General features: G+C 38.1%; 1 protein-coding gene across 5 annotated transcripts in view; it reads left to right on the top strand.

Annotated features, from left to right (window-relative positions):
- ATG7 (autophagy related 7) overlaps nt 1–22,004 on the top strand; it is a 135,856-nt gene that overhangs the window by 105,914 nt on the left and 7,938 nt on the right. For 3 of the 5 annotated variants that reach the window (XM_062585809.1, XM_062585810.1, XM_062585813.1), the window contains exons 19-21: nt 9,677–10,002; nt 14,126–14,327; nt 21,089–21,243. In XM_062585809.1, coding sequence (XP_062441793.1) covers nt 9,677–9,709 — 33 coding nt within the window. In that variant the 3' untranslated portion in view covers nt 9,710–10,002; nt 14,126–14,327; nt 21,089–21,243. The remainder of the gene's footprint in view (nt 1–9,676; nt 10,003–14,125; nt 14,328–21,088; nt 21,244–22,004) is intronic. The other 2 variants (XM_062585811.1, XM_062585814.1) reach the window with 2 other exon arrangements.

The following is a 22,004-nucleotide window of genomic DNA, read 5'->3' as shown; positions in this document are numbered from 1 at the left end:
AGTGGAGAGTTTGACTAAGTGACCGCCGGAGGCGCCTGCTGTCCAGCCTGGGTCGGCCCGTGATTCTGTGGCCCCGTATTAGCACACTGAGTGTACCTGAGTGTGCCTGTGTTTTATACTCCCTTCGTTGTTTATCTGAACTGTTTGTTTTGAAACTCAATTGAATAGGGCGCGTAGTTAAACTTCTGCTCTTTTTTAATCGTTAACTGTCAAAAGTGTGATTGTGTATGACCTGAAAGCTAGTTTACAGGGTTTGGACAAGAGTTATGCATTTCCATGAATTAAAAAAAATGTAGTGGAACAAGGCAAGCTGTTGTTTTATGGCAAAACAAATAAAGTCTTTGAAGTTGGAATGGCATAGCCTCAGATGTATAGATGGTAATAATTATTCCGAGAGGTCAATTAATGCATATAATCTAGAGAGCCTGTACAAGTCTTCTATAGAACTCTTGAAAGCAAATGTATGTTTACATCTATATTGTGAATTTTTTCCAGGTTTTAGAAATACAATGAATATAGACCTATATATATATTTATTTTTAATGTAAATTTGGGGTGCATCAAAGAAGGATGATTGAAAATTTTGAATATTTACTTTCATATCTTACACTGTTTCAAGTGAGGTATAAGATCTCTCCATTCTGTTTGTCTTTGTTTTTCTTAATGTATTCATTTTGTAATTGTTAAAATCTCATGAGGATCTGAATTTGGACACAAGAAGTTCTCATTGATTCTGTAAAGGTAATGCTTCTCATGTAAAGTATCGTTTTTCATCTGTGCTAGAAATAGACTTTCAGGTTCTTTTCCAGGGCTGAGAGTCAGTGGCAGAAGTGCATAATGTTTGACTATTTTAACATTTATGTTTCTGAAAAAGATAATATGAAATAAAATACAATCTTCCGAGATACGATCCTGGGAGAACAGAAACTGGATTTGATGACCAGGGAGTCATTTCCTTACTCTATTTCTGTTTTTTCTTCCCTTTTCTTCTATTAAATAGATCCAGTATAGTTTCTGTTAATAAATTTAAAGGGTTTATGTCAGAGGTAATTTTTACTCTGACAATAGTCATTAGTTTGACTTAATTCAAACACATGTTCTGATCAGATAGTTGGCTCCTGATGGTAGTAAAATGAAATATAAAGTCTTGAAGAAAATAAGAGAATTAGCAATCATCACATCTGCTTAGAGGGGGCACGATTGTTTGAGTTTTTTACACTTGTTTGTTTTCAGTTTTTAAAAGCCTGAAGAAAAGATTTTCACAGTAGATACTATGCTGTTAAGGAAACGTCATTCCAACAATTGAGGTACTTTGCCCAGAAAAAATGGTCCTTTGAGCGCTAAGGTACTTTTAAAGGATTCTTATTCTGGAGGGAGTGAGAAATTGGCTTTGTATGTGTTTGCTTCTGTCTGTAGCATTTTCGTGGTGCAACAGGAAACAATGGTCAGAAATCTGTCTGTGGTGTTTTTGCAGCAGAAAAAACGGTACGCATTTTTTTTTTTTGTTTGTTTTACTGGATTGCTAGAGTATATTTGAGATGTTAAAAAAAAAGTATTTGAATGTTTGTTTCGATATAATAATCGAATCAAATATGTAAGAAAACTACTGTAAAACAAAAAGAGACTAATTGCAGTTGAGTGCTACTCTTTGCATATCTCTGGAGCCTATCATTAGATAGAGTTTGTCTATCTAAAAATTTACAGTGTAAACAGAAAAAATCTTTCTGCAGTGTTTACTTGCCCTTTTCTGCTTTTGTATTTAAATATATCTTTCAAAGCATTTAAAACCTTCAGGCCACAGTTCTGCAAGTTATTTAGAAAATGCCTGGCTTCAAGTGTATGAGCTGACTAAGATTGCATTTGAAGCAGCTTGCTGACTCTGCATGTTAACCAACTGCTGCACTGATAGCTCAAGTGTAAGTAGGTCGGTCAGAGTATAAAGCTCCTCTTGGAAGAGGATGCTTTCAGAAGGGGTTTGTGATCCAAGGTCTCAAGGTCCCAAACTTGCAGAAACCTAGACTCTGGATAAAAAGATTAGAAATGTAAGTAAATAAGGCAAGGACAGAAAATATAACACTAGATATCTGTATCTTTGACAGGAATAAGAAGAGATGTCCTGAAAGGGCATGACAAGATTCTTAAACGTATCACAGCAGGCAAGGTGGAAATCAGTGGAGTGATTGAGAGAAGTACTTTTTGCAGTTCAAATGGAAGATGAAGTGACTCATTTGCATGAGAAGGATTATGGATATATTGGGGAGTATTGTGTGCAAGAGAAGCTCAAAGCATGATAGTTGTTGATTTTGATCGAGATGAAACTACTTCATTACCTCAGCCTAGATTTTACTATTGCTATGGGCTGAACTTTAGGAAGACTATAGTCTTTCTGAAACAAGCATCAGTGAGTGACACCATCAATGGAAAAAACAGAAAGTTGAAGGGATTGGATTGAATTGCAAAGCAGTAAACCATTAGGAGAAGAAAGGCTCTGAAGTATTCATCAGAGACAGAAAAGAACTTGTTTAGATACTAGGGATTCTAGGAATTTGTCAGCAGTGTGAACTAGCAGGCAGTACTTGAGTCTCTAACATGATACAGCTAGGATAACAGCATTATATACAAGGTTCTAGAAAAAATATCTGCTGTTTATCTACCTGCTATTTAAATAAACCCTTAACATTGATTTTTTAAAAGATTAATTTCTTTATGGCCCTGATTTTTTTTGTGATAAAGTATATAATTTTTGTATCAGCTTGAGGTCAGAAGTGTCTCATACCTTAGTCTGTAGTTAATCTTTTACATAAATGTGTGGTTTCAAGATAAGAGAGTATAACTGTGTGCTTTTGTAAGAAGTATGCATAAATCCCTGATTTGCTATTTGAAACAGTTTCTTTTGGGGTGGCCGTAATGATTCCTGTTGCAGGGACATTTCACCTTCTGAAGTACAAGGTACTGAATCTCTACAGTTTAAGCTGTGAAGTAAAACAAACCTGACTTTGGCTATAATTTCATTAGAACAGGTAAGCAGCCGCTTCTGAAAAGTTTAGCTGTGTCCCGAACCAGAAATAGAAATCTGTTGGAGAAGAACAGTGGGGTGTGGGCTGGATGACAAGGCAGTTACGATAGGATAAGTGCTTGCCACTGAGAGCAAGATTGAATACTTACTTGGATACATTACCTTGCTTGCTTAGATAGCAGAGTAAATACTTCATTGTCCTGTGTGCTATGCAGGCTCTGTCATGCGTCTAGGTATAAATTCGGAAAAAAGCTAAATGCTCCCATTATTGTGGATACTATAGCAACTGTAGATATTGCAGCAACTGTTCATGTTGCTTGTTCATTTATATCTCTGTTCTGTGGGAAAGGGGGAAGGGTAAGAAACTGTTAAATATGTGAAATGTTTGAGATATTTGCAGCTTTGGTAAGATAAAGCATAGTTCTCATTGTACAGTGAGTATCCAAGTTGAAAGGTGGGTGCTGAACTTTATAGTTATCGTCCATCAGTCCATACCATGAAATTCAGGAGTTGTGTATTAGAACTTGAGTGCATTTAATGAATTCCAAATTGCAGTTTCTTTCCTGTTGCTGTTCCTGAAAGATATGGTCAGTGGACCAGGAAAAATGAATCTGATGCGAAAGAATTATACCAGGACTGTTAATACAGCCTGTTATATCTAGTTTGTTAGAATACTTGATATATTTAGATACACAGATACACATATTTTGTAAAGCAGGTTAGACTGCCAGAAATTCTGATATATTCTCTTTCTAGTTGAGTGTAGAACAAAAGCACAATGCTAAACCTAGCATCTACCAAAAAGCGTACGAATTTTATCTATAAAATAATTTAGTTGCCTTAAACATTTGCTTGAATGCTTACTTTTTTCATTTTATTTACTTCCCTGAGTGAGGGTGCATTTCTAAATGAAATTATTGATTTTGTATGTGATCCTCAGCTATACTGTTTCATATAGATGGTGTTTAATTTTCAGCCTTACCTCTGCCTGTAGAATTTTACTCTTTATTATATTTGGAGCATTTGTAATACAGGAAATACTGTGATTTCCATAATAGAAATATTTTTCTGAGGAGAGTGTTTTGGCACATTCATATGTACATTTATCTCAGTTGTGTGGAAAATGGTGAGAATTTTTTTTCTTCTTTTTTTCAGTGGAGTAACTATTTTTGTGGTGATTGCTGCTAGATTCATACTAGCTAGAAACTTTCTAAAATCCTCTAAGGATCATAGAATCATAGAATGGGTAAGGTTGGCAGGGACCTCTGGAGATCATCTAGTCCAACCTCCCTGCTCAGCAGGGTCACCTAGAGCATGGTAGACAGGATTGCATCCAGGCGGGCCTTGAAGATCTCCAGAGAAGGAGACTCCACAACCTCTCTGGGCAACCTGTGCCAGTGCTCCGTCACTCTCACAGGGAAGAAATTCCCCCTCATGTTCAGGTGGAACTTCCTGTGCTTCAATTTCTGCCCATTGCCTCTTGTCCTGTCACATGGGACAACTGAAAAGAGTTTGTCCCCGTCCCCTTGACACCCTCCCTTCAGGTACTTGTACACTCTGATCAGAGCCCCCCTCAGTCTGCTCTTCCCCAGCTCTCGCTGCCGTTCCTCATAGGGCAGGTGCTCCAGCCCTCTGATCATCCTCGTAGCCCTATGCTGGACTCTCTCCAGTAGCTCCATGTGTCTCTTGTACTGGGGAGCCCAGAACTGGACACAGGACTTGCGATGAGGCCTCCCCAGGGCTGAGGAGAGGGGCAGGATCACCTCCCTCGACCTCCTGGCAACAGTCTTCCCAATGCACTCCAGGAGACCACTGGCCTTCTTGGCCACAAGGGCACATCGCTGGCTCATGGTCGACTTGTCCACCAGCATTCCCAGGTCCTTCTCTGCATTTATATTCCTGCAGGGATTCCTTTATTTGTAAGATAAGCAGTTTATTTGTAAGATAAGTTTTATATATTATATATTCCTGCAAGTTTATTTGTAAGATAAGGAGTAGTTATATATTATTTGTAAGATAAGCAGTAGTTATCTATTCAAATGACGTATGTTAATCCTAAGATGTAAAGCCACTACAGTATGTGAACTCTGATTTTGGAACCATTGTTACAGCAATTAATTTTCAGGTGCCAAGTATTACTGTTGTAAGAAGGAAATGAAAAACCCACTATTCAGTAGGTTTTCTTGAACATGTGTAAACTGTGTAAAATCAGTGACTGGAAGCTTGTGAGCAGTTAAGTTTAATACAGAGGGTCTTTTTTCCCATCCTCCCTATTACATAAGAAAATAATACTTGTCATTTCAAGAAAACAAATGTGAAAATTTTTCTGTTATCCTGAATAGACATAATTTGCACCTGAGATTTAAGAACTCCTACACAGATGATGAATATAAAAGAAATACTTGAAGAAACATGCATTTAGGTAGTCTGTCCAGGATTGTACAGACTCTGCTAGTTTTGACAGCTGATTTGTTATCTTCCTATTTTATGACATCCCCTGTCGTTACCTGTAGCTGTGTTTAGATTGACTCACCCAGGTGTACTATAAGAAAACAGAATCTGAATTCACAGCTTGAACTGGACATCAGATGCTTGGCAAAACAAGCAGTCGTTTTAGACATTGTCTTTTATGGCTTTCTGTATTTCCTGTTTTCTGCTCTTAAAAATTTCAGTCTTTTAAGTGGTAACGACAGTTTGCATGGTTAAAGTTTAAATGTCTTTTCTTGGTAAGATTTATTGCTATTATTGCCTGTGATATGTTATAATTTAGTTATCAGCATTGGCATTTAACACATTACAAATCTTATCTTCAGTATGTGTAGCTTGTTTTCTTTAAGCTAAGGTGCAGTTGTTAACTTTGTTATCCATTTTTCCCTTTCTGTTTTATGTTCTTCTCTCCCCTCCGTGTGTGTCATTTAGCAAGGCAGCCCTTAGTAAGCTTCAACATTCAGAGTTGGGTTGTGACTGTTTGGGAAGTGTCTCTGAGATTGTTGATGCTATTTGAAGGATAGTTACGCACATAAAACCCCCTTATACCCATTGCTTTGTTGCCTTGTCATTGCAGTGGGGAAAAAGTCCATTCTTCTGGAAATGATAGTTTGCAAATGTTAAAAAGAAATCCTCAATCTGGGGTGTTTGCATAGCGATTATAAATACCTGTAAACCCAGTTCAGTCTTTTTGCAGATATTTTCGTTAAAGTTTTCCTAGAAAAGAGGCATAGTTTAGATAGGAAAATACTTAATTTAAATACAATTTTTTCATCCACTTTCATCCTATTGTTAACAGTACTGTATATCTAGGGTCTTAGTTCCATGGAGGTTTTCCAGAGAGGTTGTGAAGTTTCCATCCTTGGAGATATTCAAAACCTGCCTGGACGTGGTCCTGGGCAACCTGTTCTAGGTGACCCTGCCAGAGCAGGGGAGTTGGACTGGACGGTCTCCAGGGGACTCTGCTAACCTCAACCATTCTGTGATTAACAGAGGTTACTCAGATAACAAGATCTATTTTCACAAGGAGTAGTATTTATCACACACTTCACATTATTGCTAGGTAAACCTAGGTAAAATTCAAGCCTATATATATATATATATATATATATATATATATGTATATATATATATATAATCCTACTAATATTAAGATGGTATGGGCCTCAGATAACTTGCAGACTATGGGTTGCTTGTCCCTGACTCTTAAGGCTAAATATAGAGAACGATATTCTTCCCTATAGCAGCAACATAAAGAAATGACAGTGTAGTTAGGGTTGCTGTTTGTACTGTGTGGGATGTAGAGTAGTGCAGGCATGCACTCATATACATGTTAATTTGCTTTGCAGAAATTAAGGAATTACTAGGCAGTTCCTGAGTGGAGGTACTTTCTTATCACAAAATTACCAATGTGACCGGCACCCTGACCAGCCTTCTTCTTCTTCTTCTTCTTCTTCTTCTTTTTTTTTTTTTTTTTCTTTGACACATGCGCACGCACACGCATGCACATGCATGCACGCACCCACACACCCACCCGAGCAGCGAGGAGATGAAGACGACTGTTAGGACTGCTGGTGGGCTGCTTTGCCCTTTGAATCCTTTCATGGTGCATCTTCAGAAGTATTTATTGTGTTTCTCTGTCAGAGAGGAGGATGTGTAAGGGTTAAAAAATCGTCGTTCTGTTTTGAGGGGGAGTGGTTTCCAAAAATTGGAGTGGGCTAGTCAAAGATGGACTATCAGTCTGAACTTCAGATTTCTTGCTTTTTGCCAGTTTGAATCATACCATAAAGTCTATTTAAAGGTTTTGTTTTTTGTATTTATTTTTCCACATCCTTGACCCTGACTGGTGAGCTGGACATTTCTATTTGCCTTGGCAAGCTCCAAGCTGTTCATCTAGGCAGGATGAAAACTCTTTTTTCCTTTTGTAAACAAGCTGTTCCATCAGTATTTTCCATAAGGATGTACACCACCATTTTGCAGCACTTCTTGGAATTGAGAAAATCTTACCGTTCAGAGTTTTCATTTTATGTAGCTTGTAGCACTACATAAGAATATTTGATTTAATATGAGTAATAGAGTCAAATATGAAACACTTTTTTCAGAACATTTTCAAATTCTAGAAACACAAACTTTGCTATAACAAATTTGTTATAGGTAAATAGTCATTGTTGCCAGTAGAGAACTGTTATAGTTTGTGTTTATTACTTGTCTAACAAGCAGGAGCACTGCCCCGTTGCACTAGGCACTGTACATGTGCAGAGTGCTACTTTGGGCTTTAAAGAATTTACAGCCTAAAAATACGCTGGCATTTTCTCTTTCTGTTGATAGATGTTTTCTTAGCAGTCAGGATGTGAAATGAGAGAATAACTTAGTGGGGCCAACACATTAAGTGTGTCCTGGGACAGATGGACTGAATTTGGTTTTCCATAAGGACAACGTGACTGATAAAGCTCCTTTTTGTTAGGCCACCTCCAGCGAGGAGCCCGCCCTGCGGAGCCATGTCTGCTGGGGGAACGGCGTTGTTCTCGCAGGCAGAAGGCTCGAGATGCTCCCCTGGGGCTGCTGCTAGGTTAGGCAAGTTTGAAATGCACCAAGTCAGAGATAGGTTTTAGTTACGACTGTAAAATTGAAAGCATGATTACATCAATAGGTAGACTACCTCAGTAGATCTTGCTACTCATTTTTAATTGATAAATGTAATGCTGTTAAATAGTACAGCAAAATTGTCTTGTTTATAAACTGGAAGAAGAGAAGGGAAGAGTTACCCATACTCCTTTCAATCCCAGAAACGTGAGATAAAATGCAAATTTAAAGATTTGGGAAGGAATTACTTGGATGTTGTTCTCTATTCTCATGTAGCAAAATGACTTCACACATCTTTGTATTTTCTTATTGGGGAGGGAAAATGCACATTTGTTTAAGCAAGCTAACTTTACAAACAATTAGTTTATCTTGTGTAAAAAAATTTAAATTACCAAGACTTGATGTACTTTGATTATATTCTCCATTGTAAAGTTTTCTATTAAATATACAGTCTTTATTGTGTTGAACTCTGAATGTTTTTAAAATGGTTCCAATGACATTCAGGAAGTGTTTATGTACTGTTGGCTTTTCACTGGCAGGCATGAGCCTGCTGTATAAGTGGTCGGAACCAAGTGGTTCTGAGCCAAATCCAGCTTCAAGTTATGTAGCTGTGTTAGTCTTGATCCCAAACTAATACAAGTCCTGCCAAGTGGGAGGAGAGTATTTGCCATTAGTGTAGCAATGAGCTAAGCCTTCAAAAAGTCATTAAAAAAAAAAAAAAAAAAAAAAGCTTTTAAGAGCACCTGCATTACTTTGGGAGAGAAGGCTTATAGGGTGTGTTCAGAATATGCTCGTATTTTGTTTTTTCTAGTTGTGCTTGCTAGTCCACGTAATTTCTTCTTAACATCATGCATCATCCTCCCTCATCCTCCCTGGTAATTGGTATGAATTTATAACATTCATCTTAGTATGATCAGGATCTTAGGACTCCGTAGCGCTCTGCGAAAATCCCTTTTCTCTCTCCCCCTGCTCCGGCCAGTCTAGGAACATCTAATGAACATGTGGGTACTTAGCAAAGTAGAAGTACAGTTATATCCTACGGCAGAAATAATGGTTTTGAAATATATTAAACAACAAGAAAGAACATGTTTTCACATAACTTTTCATCTTTATGCTGCTGGTTATGAGATTTTAATGTTTGACTGAGTGCAAAATCAAATATTAGAGAGCCATTAGTTCTTCATGGATGTCTTGAAAATTTTCTACACTTCTAGTAGAAACGTGCTATTTATTGTAAGCTATTTTCCAGATTAAGTATGTGTCAGTGAGTCAGCAGAAAAACAGAAAGCTACTTGCTCTGCTGCAAACTGTAAATAATAATGAATAGCAAATAGCCAAATTGATAGTTCAGGAACAAATGCTGTAATGTATACATTGAAATAACCCAGAAAGATTCCAAATAGTGATTGATGAGCAGATTGTTAGCTGACCAGAAAAATACGCTTAATTGGTTTGAATGTTAAGCTCCATTGGTCCTAGTCAACAGTCTATAAATGATATTCTTCTTTTCAAATGGTAACACTGATTTCATAAAGGTGTGTTGAAAATCTGTTTAAACTCCCAAGTGAAATTACACTCTTTTTGTTGCAGATCTGGGACATGAGTGATGATGAAACAGTCTGAAAGCCAGCTGAATAAGGTGGAAGATGACCTCCTTTGGACTGCAGTGCTGCCTTTATCTGTTATTTGACAAGTTAATGATTGCTTACCTATTTTGACAGTTAGAAATACAAACAAATATAATGCATATTCTGACATGAATATCTTCACCATAAAAGCAGTCTGCTGTAGGTGTAATTCTCCACATTTTCATTTTTATTATGTAAATAACTAAAGCAATGTGGTTGTACTTAAATCTTTCTTTTCTTTTTTTTTTTTTTTAGTTTCTAAATATGGCTTACATATAAAATTGCTGCGTAAGTAGTCTACAGTGTTTTATTTTTCCAGATTTTACTTGTTGGTAGGCATGTTTAAGCAGCATGTCTAACTGTCTGGTTTTTTAAATCTCTAAAAGATTTCAACCTCTTTAGTTAGAATTTATTATTAAGGTTAAGAATATTTTGCTACTGGGAATTAAACTGCATCCTTTATTTAAAGGAGACTAGGAGTAGGTAATTAAAGAACCTGTACCTACAGGCGACACCACATTGCTTGCTCTTTCAAAGTACGTATTTATAGAACAATTGGTTCCCTTTTCTTTGTTACAGTATGAATGTTCTTGCCTGTGTCAATGGAGATGTTATTCTCTGTAAAGAACTCCTAAATTCATGCTATAGGTAAAATGTAGTCTGACTTATATTTACACAGGAAAGACTAAAATGTATTGGTATCACTGTTAGGCTTCCCTGAAGCTTAGAGAAAAATCTGTTACAGTCAAAATCACTTTAGGAATAGATCGTTGATTCTGCCAGAGCTTGTAGAGAAGTGCATAGCTGCTGTAAAAAATTGTTTCTTTAATTTTGCCATTCTTAGACACTGTCATGCAGTATTTTATGTGTGTTTAAAAAAACCCACTAATCTATTTTCCTTTCATAGGATTTGAAGTGTTTCAGTTTTTGCAGCATCAGAAATGGTTTCGCAAATTATGGCAGTGCACAAGCAATAGTTTGAGAATCCCCGAGTTTAAAAGATAACTGGAAAAAAAAAGAATTTGTAGAATACCAACTACATTGCTATCAAATTGAAAGTAAATCTATTAGGTTTTATCTTTAAATAGATTTTAGAAATATTTAATCATATTTGAAATCCTTTTCATGGCTTTATATTGTGGGAGTTGAGGACTAACTCACTCAAAAAAAAAAAAAAAAAAAAAAGGGCAAAACATTTAAGCTGCCAAACAATCTTTATTTCCCACATATAAAAATGAGTTGGTCAATCTAATTATTTTAGTTTCTTTCTTAACATAGGCCCTGAATATCTGGTTCAGATAATTTTGCAGCTTTTCTCTTATGCCACATCAGAGGAAGTTCTGTCAGGTCAAAGTCACCTAAAAGCAAGGATATCGTCAAGGATATTCTGATCGTAAGAGAAGATTTATTGAAACATGCTGAGGTTTGCATGAAGTGTCTAAAAATAGTTATTATTTGTATTTCTTTTAGTTATCATTATTAATCACATTTACATCTATTAAGTAATCTAAAGGGAATGTTTCATATAACTAGATTCATTGTAATATAGAAATATATGTGAATGAAAATATATTTTTAAAAGGACTAATAATCATATAGGAAACATCTTTAAATGGGCTGATAATGAACAATAGGGAGCTGGTAACATGCAGTGTCCATTTTAAAAGACTTTGTTAATGTACATAACTACTTACCATCTCAAATGATTTGCTTTTTGTTAGCCATGCTGTAGTCCAACTGGAATCAAGAACAAGTACCATGGTAGTTTAATGACACAGATCTGCATTTATATCTTCCCGAGTTGCTGAGAGTGGAATGCAAAAGTCTGCAGTTTTTGCAGCTTTGCTTATCTGAAATCTCAAAACTAAACATCTTTCCTGAAATTTGATAAACATTAATAAGTATTTTAAATATGTGAAACCTTGATTATCCTGTTAAAGTTGCATTCTGTCTTAGCATTGAAAGTAGCTATTAGTTAACTGCAGAAGTATACAAGACCTAAAAGTTCAAAACTCAGGGTTAATATGATGTTTCCTTACCTCTGTAATTTCAGTAACATACAACTCTTTCAGGCTGAGCTGTTTCCTGTACATGTGCTTCCCAGATGTCTCTGATGTTCAGAAACATTTCAGTTTGACTTAGAATAACTTCCGTTGTCTAACTTTATTATTATTTTCTTTCTCCTTGCAAACCAGAATTGTTCTTATTTTTCTTTTACAACTATTTCTAAGCACTTACTGAGTGAGAAATCATGAGAATATTTTTAAATGAATAGAAGCACACTCAAATACCATCAACAGCTAAACACTTATTTACTGGCTTGTATGTGCTTAGGTAGAAATTCTGCACCATCCTTTCATCTGCTGTTATTGAAATTTCATGGAAGAAGCTAAACTTTGAGCTCCCTTCGTGATGGAGGTAGAAGTTAAGTTTTATTTGTGCTGCCATGATCTCCTGAGCATCAGTGAGAAGCCAGAACTCATCTTTTTGCTATAAAACCTAGCAGCTGTCTTGGCTCTGCAGGGATTTACCTAATCCATCAGGAGGAGGGAATGAGCAGCCTCAGAGGAAGCAGCTCTTCTTCCTAAACTAGCTGACAAATATAATGGCATTATATGGCTGGGTGGGTGGGTGGGTGGCACTGTGTGTCACAGAAAGCAACTGCCACCTATATATCGAATCTGGGGAGCCATTTGACACAGTTGGAAAACTACAGTTCTTGATGGAGAGCTATGGGCATAGTTTTTGTTCTTGAGTGTTTTGAAAGTTCATGGTATGCTAGCCCCTCTTTGCCTTTCACACATCTACTGACTGTAACTGTTGTTCTGTGCAGTCGCTGTAGTGTGTCTGCTGGTCAGAGTCAAAATTTATTGCGGACACCACATTCATGAAAATGAGGAACTTGAGACCCTCTGTTTCAGGGATTTTTTTTTCTTCTTCTTTAAAGCCCTCACTCGCGCTCATCCTCGCTTTCACAAGCTGCTGTTAAGTACTCTTCACCTGTGTTAACTTCTGTCTGTCTGGAATATATTTCACTGCGGGCAGGCCCTTTGCATAAGTTATCATTCCTCCATTAAAGCCAGCAAAAATGAAATTTCATTTTTGCCATCTTTGATATTCTCTTCCAATTCCTGTGTAGTGTTCTAACTGTGTTTCTCAGTATAGGATTTGGCTAGTTAGCATGAATATATGCAACAAGAGGTATTAGCAAAATGGAAAAATTTCTCCATATATTAAAAAATTGCTGTAAATTTCTTTGTACTCTCCTAGAAAACTCTTACTGGTACTGGTTTCACTTATTATTGAGCTTTTTAGTATGTGCTGTAGAATCTTCTCTCGGCAATTCTGTTCTCCCTCCTACTGAACAAACCTTCTGAATATACATTTATTGGTCCAATTGGAATTACTGATAGCTAATTCATCATTGCGGTACGCTAGAACAGTGAGGGCCATCTGAAGAGTTCACCCAGCTCCCAGCTTTTTTTGGAGCTCTCTGCCTCTTTTTCAAGTCAGATTGTAAAACCAATGAGACTGCCCGAATGTGATGTGGTGGGGAGCAGAATTTGGTTTGCAGGTTTCCCGTTAATGGCAGTCATGTGTGAAAAGATCTTTAAGCTTCTGATAAAGTTTTTGAGCTGCTGATCAAGAAGAACTCTGCATGTTTATTTTGACATTAAAAGCCATGAGAGTGATCCAACATGGTACTTTATATAGTTATTCCTCAGAGTATAACCGTAGCCACATCTTAGGAGTTCAAGGGAAGTCCTAACTATCTATCCTGTGGGGATAGGAGGGATAGTTCACACTCTTTCAAAAGTAAGTATGTTGCAATATGTTGCAAGCAACACATAATTAACCTTTTTAGTCTTTCTGCTAGCTGAAGAGACATTTCTTTTCTGCAGTGCAAGTTCAGCCAGTTCTCTAATACAGTGCAAATACCATTTTCATGCAGGCCATTGATTCAGTGTTAGCTGTGCTGCAACTTTGCATTAAAAGCACACAAAAGCTGAGGAGAGCATAAACAGCTGTATAGTGTGATTTTTTTGCCTTGCTGCTTTTCCAAATGTTAATACCCAATTTTTAAAATTATTTTTAAGTGGTAATGCGATACTTTCATTAGGAAAAAAATACACAGTTACACTCCAGAGAGCACCATTAAATAAACATTTGTAACGTGGTAAACTTTAGCAGACTTCCTAAGAAACATAGTCTGGAAGATGTCCCAAGTCTGTTATCGTTTCTGTCCAAATCTTTTGACATGGCTTCTTCAACTGTTTTTCTTTCTTTTTTTTTCTTTCTCTATTTCTCTTTTTTTTTTCCCCATGCAGTTTCAGTGCAGATGTTTTCATACAAATCCTGTCAAAATGAAGCTTTTCCTGCAAAAGGGTTTTGTGCACTTTTTCTCTTTTAGAGCACCTGGGTTGACTGGTGTAAAAGACAAAAATACCAGACCGGATGGACTTGGGATGTCCCCATCAGGCAGTGTGTAAATTCCTAATTTAAGAAGACCCTTCCTACCTCTCCCATTCCAGTAGCAGGTTTCTTTCGCTTGCAGCTGCCTGGACTTTCTCCACAACGCAAACAATGTTTAAAAATACTGTGGCACCACACAGGTAATGCTTTAAGGTTTGAAGTTAATATACCTTTCCCTCTCTCTTATCGTTTCAGCTATTCTGTGTAATCATTTAAGAAAGAAGTTGATTTTTTCATCTGTGTAGCGTATCAGAGGTCTTGAAAGAAAAAATAGTTCACAGGCGAAGACCATTTTCAGTGTCATACTACTTTTATTGTTACCTTTTGGTCTGCTAGCACTGACAACAGTGACTCTTCATAGTGAGTTCGTACTGATTGCTACAGGGACTGCAGGGCTCCCTGTTCTGTGGCAGCACTGCCACTGAGTTGACCCAGAGAGGTTAACAGTCCCTGCTTGTTAAACATTTCTTAAATCCTCAGCTGTAAAATATATAAAAGCAGGAAATAGCTACTTGGCAAAGAGTAAATAATTTTGCTTTCCATACTCACTTCTCCCAGGTCAAAGGAACTGATCTGTTGCTCTGACCCGGTATTGTTTGAAGTCGTGTGTGTTGGCCAAAATGGGGTGTGGCCTGGGCTAATTTGTAGCCACTTTTCTTTTAAGTATGGTAGGTGAAATTCAGCAGTTCGTGTTCTTCCGCTAACCAATGATTAGTGTTTAGTTCAGGTTGTAGTGAAAAATTTCGAGTGAGTCACTTGAGGATTGTTTTAACCTGGCCAAGGAAACTGGCACTGCAGAAGGGTAACTGAAGCTCCTTCCAGTAAAATTAATAGCAATATGCTTGAGAAGTGACACTGTTAAGCACCTTAAGGTATCTTGTACTTTAGGGCATCACATTTTTCTTCTTATTTCTGAGTTCAAATGATCTCAGCTCAGGACAGGGATGCAGACTATGCAACTATAATTTCAAGTTCTAATTGTCGCCCTCAATAAGTGAGACTACAGACCCTCCCTGTGGTGGCTTAACCGTAGCTTGTTTCTGTTCAGGTGGCGTTTTTTGACATTCTCTTACCATCTTGTCAGGTGCCCCCGACTGTTTGCCGAGACTTCACGTGCAGCATGTCTTTTTCTGTTTAATCAGACCAGTGCTCCCTGGCAGCCACGGCTTCTCGCAGGCCCTTCCCTGGGCTTGGGGATAGTACGGGAGCTCTGAAAACAAATGTGTTACGTTTCCTGGCGGGCCTGGAGTACACGCCGCCTTTGCATTGGCTATAGCGGTCTAAATGGCTGTTTCCTACTGTTGTTTCTTGAATAGATGTTTATATAGGACATTGATAAAAAGCACAATGGACTTTGCCTCTGGAAGTGCAAGTCACGTGCACACCCCCACACATTTCATTTTTAATGCTAAATCTTTCAAATTGTTAATAAAATATTTTAGTAAGCTAACAGAAAAAAAGCAGCATTGTACAGTGTTATACAGCTGCTAATCAAAAACATGATTTTTTTAGATTATTCTTTGTCATTTTTCTCCTGAACTGTTACTTGCTGTTCTTGCACTCCTTGGCTGTGGATTGTTGCTTTGTTAGTCTTTGAGCCTCCAAAACTCGAGGAAACTAAATGTATTTGACTATTTTTAACACTTTAGCACCAGGACATTCAATTTTGTAAGCTCTCTGCAGAATGATTCAGTGTTTGCTATGTTAGTGAAATGCTGTTACATATTGTGCATTTGAAATGCACGCTCGCTTCTCATTTCTGGAATGAATTTGCTTCCTAAATCAGAACCAGTATGGGCTAAAAGTATGCGTGGGGAAATACTACTAAAATTGTTTCCACTTGGTGTCAGTAGGCCTGGAAGGAAGGCTGGGACAGCGGCTGTTCCAGTCTGGTTCATTCTGAGTGTGTCTGAACCATTAGTTTTTGACTGCTACTAAATTGGTGTCCCTTTCTTTCCTCTTTTTTTTTTTTTTTTTTTTTTTTTTTGTTTCTCCTCCCTTCTTCCCACGATCCTTAGTGCCTCACCAAGAGGGAGGATGGGGATGAACATGGATGAGCGTGGAGGATGGTGGCCTTTTTTGCCAAGCAAACTAGTTTCTAGTGACAGGTTTCGTTCAAATTAGTGTAAGAGGAGAGAAAAACCTGTAAAGTAGGCATGAGTTTGCTTGGTAGGGAGGTTGCCTTTAAAAGTCTTTATTTTCATCTAATGTTTTGAAGCCTGACATTTATACAGTAATTCTGTAGGTGTTGCCACTTCCTCAGGAACCTGTGACTCAGTGAATGTATAAATGAAATGACATCACTGGCAACTTTTGTTTGAATTGCCTGTTTCCTAAATAGGGATTGTTGTTTTTTCTTTTAATACTTGCATCATTTTTTTCCTTTTTTCTTTCCTTTTTTTTTTTTTTTTTGTTGTTGTTTTTGTGAAGGGGAATGGAATGAGGGATTTGAATTACCTAAGGCAGCCTTGCTGTTATGGGTAGCCACACTTGAATGTGTTTTATTCTTTTGATTTGTTGGAATCACTGTTGTTGAAGTTTACTTAAAACAAGAGATCCACGTTTCTATTCAAGCTATTTAAGAATGAAATCATTGTAACTAGATATTACCAGAGCAGCTATTGTAATAAAGCTTTCTTAATTCACTGCTGATATGCTGAGGGAGAGGGAAGGGGAAAAAGGAAAAGGCCTGAGCATAAGTTTCCATTATTATTTTGGAAGTACTGCAAAGAAAAAAAATGTTTTCATACTACTGGGCAGATGGCTATACTTCAGCTGTAAACAGATCTCCCTCATTACTCTGAATAGCGTGCATTTGCATGACAGAAGATTCCTGGCAGTTTCAATGATTTCTTTCCTGTAAGCAGGATTCTTCAATTATATCAGCTATAAATACATGATTAAAATAGGTGGATCCAGGGCAAGGTTTGCTTCGCTGCAGTGTCTCCAAGCGTACTGGAGCACTGGCCGCAGCGGATAGGCACGGTGCAGGAGAGCCTTCGGCTGCTGCATCTGCAGTTCTGTCTTGGGCAAAACTCCCAGTGACGTCGCCGCAGGACTTGGCTGCTAAACTGTTAGGAGTAATGTCAGGAATTCTCGTCATGCGATGAATGTGAAAAGTCGGGTGTCTGTCTAGGTCTTTATTCACAGTGTTATGGGACAGGCTGTAAAAGTGGTGTATTTATTTATTTCTGTCGTACACAAAGAAGCACTGTCCTTTTGTTTGAATAGTAACAGCTGCGAGGCTCGGTGGACTTGAGCACAGTAGGGGCTCAGATGGGTCCTGTTGGCTGTGCTTTGCATCGGCTCTCACCGAGTAGACCTCGGTGCGCCTTAAGGGAAAATTCAAGGAAAGGCCGTGTATTCAGGGAGGTGGGCTTGTGGCTGCCATAAGTTACAGTGTTTCTTCCAATTATGTTAGTCCATGTCAAACTTCGGCACTATTAAGAATCACATAGTTAAAGGAAAATTTTAGTTGAGACACTAAGCCAAAGGCCTAAAAAAGGTTCTTTATCTCTTTTTATGTTTTTGTTTTGTTTTTAGTAATGTAGGTGGCCTGATAATTTCAGTTGTATTAGTTTCATCCTGCTTGTCTAAAGCTATGTTTCCTTTGGATCCTTCATTTTCTAAAAGACCATTATGCAGGGATCCTGCATGCTATTAATGAAAAATTGTTAATAAACTCAAGGCATGCCCTTAGCTATTAAAGCAGTAGTTGAATATTGTCATTAGTAGTAAGTCTGATGTCCTTTTCAGATGATACATGGCACAAATGTAATAATATTATAATATTTCTGTCACAGAGATGGGAAAAGGTTTTTTTTTTCATTTTAATTAAAATTTTATTGTTGTATGTTTCTAACATGCTGAGCTAGGCAGTATTTATGATTTTCTCTGGGGCAGTAGTTAGGAACATGTGGGCTATGGATATTCTGCCCCATGAACCCCGCAGGACAGCAGCCGATGTGTGGAACGCAGCTGGCTCATTCTTGCAAACGGCCTGATGCGCTTGCGTGACTCGTGCTTGCAAAAATCCCAGGGGTAAGCTATTTCAGTTTCTTGCTAACTGTGCTTTATTGAATAGGAATTCAGTTGTCTTCAGCAGTCAAACTTTACAAACTTAAAACAGGCTTCTCTGCAACTGCTTGTTCATATTTATATGGGAGAAACGGGGAGCAAGTCAACTGATGTGTGTACAGAGTTTCTCTGTTGCTGGAGATATTCAAGCTGCATTGCCAGCACTGGTGGTGTCTTGTTGCTTAATTTAGCTTCCCGATGTTAATATTTGGAAATGTCATTAAGAGATCCTGATAGATAATGTCAGGAGTTGTGATGCTTAAAAATCAACTAGGGACAGAGAATGAGGATGTACCTGTTGATCAGAGGCACTCAAAAAAGAATGTGATGTAAATGTCAGGAGCAGGAGGAGGTTACCGTTTCGGCCACTAGGACATGCAGCAATGCACACTGTTTTAGAATAGGTCAAGTTATAGTTTTCAAATTATTTTTTGTTAAAACTGTGAGTGACACTGGCTGCAGAAATTTTCTAAGCCAAAATGACATGTTCTGGCTTCAACAGTTTTGAGATTATTTTTTGTGATTAATGATTAAGTACTGTGATTTTTAAAAACATTTTGTATTGAAATCAACTTTGTCCTATCCTTAATAATCATGGATTTGGGAGGATGGACTGAGGCAGGAGACCTGAGCTCTGCTACTGACCTCCAGTGTCACCAAAGGAAGTCGCATCTCTGTCTCCCATCCTAGACATCCAAAGAAAGCCTGAGCTTTCTTTGGTTGAATCTTTCTCTGGCTGCGTAAGTGCCTGGTACAGCAAGACCAATCATGATTGGATCCGATAGGCAAATAGAAGTAATAGCAGAAGGATTACAGGTGACACAGATATGTCTCATCTCTGGCGCTGCCTATTAATGCCTTTTAATGTAATCAGTTTGGTAAACATGTTCAGAAGTCGTTAGTGAAATTCTTTTGCCTCCAATTTTGGATGCCCAACTTTGGATGCTCCAAACTAGGCTTCTTTGATGATGTCTTGAACTGGGTTTCGGGATTCTAGAAGGACTCTGATTTAAAATTTAAAGACAATCTTATATTAAGCATGTATTTTAAAAATTGTATGTGTGTAAAAGAGGATGGAATAAATAAATCTGCTCTTCTAATTGATTGCAGTTTCAGTTTTCCTCTTTCTTGCATGTATTTACTTGAAGGTACGGTTACCAGTATGAACATTAAACTTTGCATAGCAAATCAAGTAAAATATTGAGGGATGACAACCAAGTTATTGCTATTCTTGTGTAAGAGAAAAGGAAAGAGTTGGGTGCTTTTATAAAGTATGTGTTGGTTTGGGTGTCTTATATTTGTTGTTACCAACCTGACTGCTACAAGTTTAACTGTTTGTGTCACAGTAAGTACATCCTACTCTCAAAGGGTTTCAAATTCACATTGGGTTGTTAGCTTAGTTGAAAAGGAGGGTAATATAATCTAGTCTGTGTGTGATTGGAAATAAAATCAGTTTTGTTCCCCAAGGCCTGCCCTCCTGTTTATTATCAACATGTCTCCAAACCAAGTCTCTCTTCTGCTTAAGTCAGAGCATCAGTTTTTCCACCTGTCAGCTAAACAACCTCCTATGTTCTTGAACACTTGTCTTGTGTATGTGGTGCCTATTAGCAAGAGGGACCTAGGCAGGCTGGGGGAATGGCCTAGCAGGAACCCTTTGAAATTTAACAAATGGAAATGCAAAGCTCTGTGCCCAGAACAGACCAGCCCCTCCATCAGTATGGAAGGGCGCTGCTGGGAAGGGGCTGAGGGCCCTGGTGCAGAGCAAGCAAAATGCAGCGTGCTCCGGCAGGGAGGAAGGCATGCAGTGTGCGAGGCTGTATCGCTGGAGAAATGTGTCCAGTCTTGGGCCCCCAGTGTAAGAAAAATGTTGTTAAATTGGAGTGAGTCCAGCAGAGAGCCAGCAAGGTGGTCAGGACAGACTCACATAAATTATGAGGAGAGACTGAAGGAACTAGACTTGTTTGGCTTGAAGAAGAGAAGATTTAAGGTGAAGACCTCACAGCAGTCTTCCGCTATTTACAGAGGCGTTACTGAGACAGAGGCAGGCTCTTTCCTGAAGTGCATGAAGGGAGAATGAGATACTGGAGAACTGGAGTCCTGACTGGATGTAACAAAAGATTCACTGTGAGGATAATTATGCACTGGAACAGGGCCCAGATTGCCAGGGGAATCTCGTCCTTGGAGTTTTTCGAGACCCAACTGGAAAAAGACCTAACAACCTTGTTTGATTTTGTTGATGACCCCACTTTGGGCAGGAGGTTGGACTAGAGACTGCCTGAAGTCTCTTCTGACATGAATGGTTTTGTGGGTCTGTAGTCTATCACCTCATACGGATCTGTGAGTTATATTTAGAGATTTTATTCATTTGCTTTTTTAACAAACTCTTCTTTATTAGTTCTGAGGATATATTATAAATGTACTTGCCCCAGAGGAGAAATTAAAAAATTTGTTTTATCCATTTCATTAATGAAATTTAGAGGACTGCTTATGAAGCAAGTGCAAGGTATAAATGCCATCAGCTGTAGTTTGTTGGATGATACAATGGCATTAGTAACACATTTACGTTTTACTAAATTTTCACAGTGTCGTCATTTACTGTTTTCCACAGTTAAATTTTCCACAGGCATAGTACAAAATAAATATAGCCTCATATATACTATCATTTACTTAGCAAAAAAAAGCTTCAATTGTAAAAGAAGAGCTAATAACTGAAATCCTTTGAAATCATTCCTCACTGCCCCAAATCTCTGCTGTAATACGTCTGCAGTCATCCGTTTGTCCTATCACGCTAATAGTTCTTTTTCCTCCCCTGCTTCCATTCTAGTTGGGAGACAGGAAGGAGCAGAAGAAAAACAGAAGTGCCACAAGAAAAAGCACCCAGAGAAAGCCAGGAGAGACAGCTGCAAGGAGATTCTCTTCTTTGAGGCTTCAGAAGCAATGGATCAAGGAGGCACCGGGTTGGGAGCTTTCCCATCAGAGGTATTGTCGTTCGCTTTGTGTAGCTCACAGTCCTCCGCAGAGCTCCAGTTCTTCGTTTCCTTGGCTGCTGGCTAGGCATAGCACATTCTCTTTTCTGGACAGGGCCTGTGTAGGCAGAAGAAATCTCTTGAGACTTAGTGCCAGTTTTCTTCTGTTTCATGAATCCCTCTTGGGTTGCTCTAACTGTAAAGTTTCAAAGAACTGCAGAGTTTAGGTTAGCCAGCCAACTTTCTGCTTCTCCCCTTCTCTCTGTTGCAGAAATAGAGAGCTCTCTTGTCATCTGCCTTTTCCAGTGCTCTCAGGAAAAAGAGGAACATCCTTAACATGTACCTATGGAATTAGGCCATTAGGAATTAGACCAATATACTTACTTGATTAGATCTCTCACAAAAAAAAAAAAAAAAAAAGAAAAAGAAAGAAAGAAAAAAAAGAAAAAAAAAAGAAAGGCACAAAGAACCTAAATAATATCTGGAAGATTAAATCTGTAATCTGCAGTTTAACGGATGTTCTGTGTGCTCCCCAAACACAATCATACATTGAAAATCTTGGGGTGTTTCAGTTTGAGGTTATATTACAGCTAATTCCCTGCATTTTAATACATCAGGCTTGCAAAGCCTAGAGATTTTTCTAAAGACAGAATCTTTGCTTTTCATCGGTGTGACTAACTGGGTAGATTATACTTTTCTCAACTCTCAAGATGTTGCTGGTCTCCCAACATTGGGGGGTTTTATTTTGTTTTTAAAGGTCTCAACTCCTAAGAA

The sequence above is a fragment of the Rhea pennata genome, chromosome 12 (assembly GCF_028389875.1).
Source record: "Rhea pennata isolate bPtePen1 chromosome 12, bPtePen1.pri, whole genome shotgun sequence".
NCBI lineage: Eukaryota > Metazoa > Chordata > Aves > Rheiformes > Rheidae > Rhea > Rhea pennata.
Note: the sequence above shows the minus strand (reverse complement) of the source record. Positions and strands in the feature narration are given on the sequence as shown.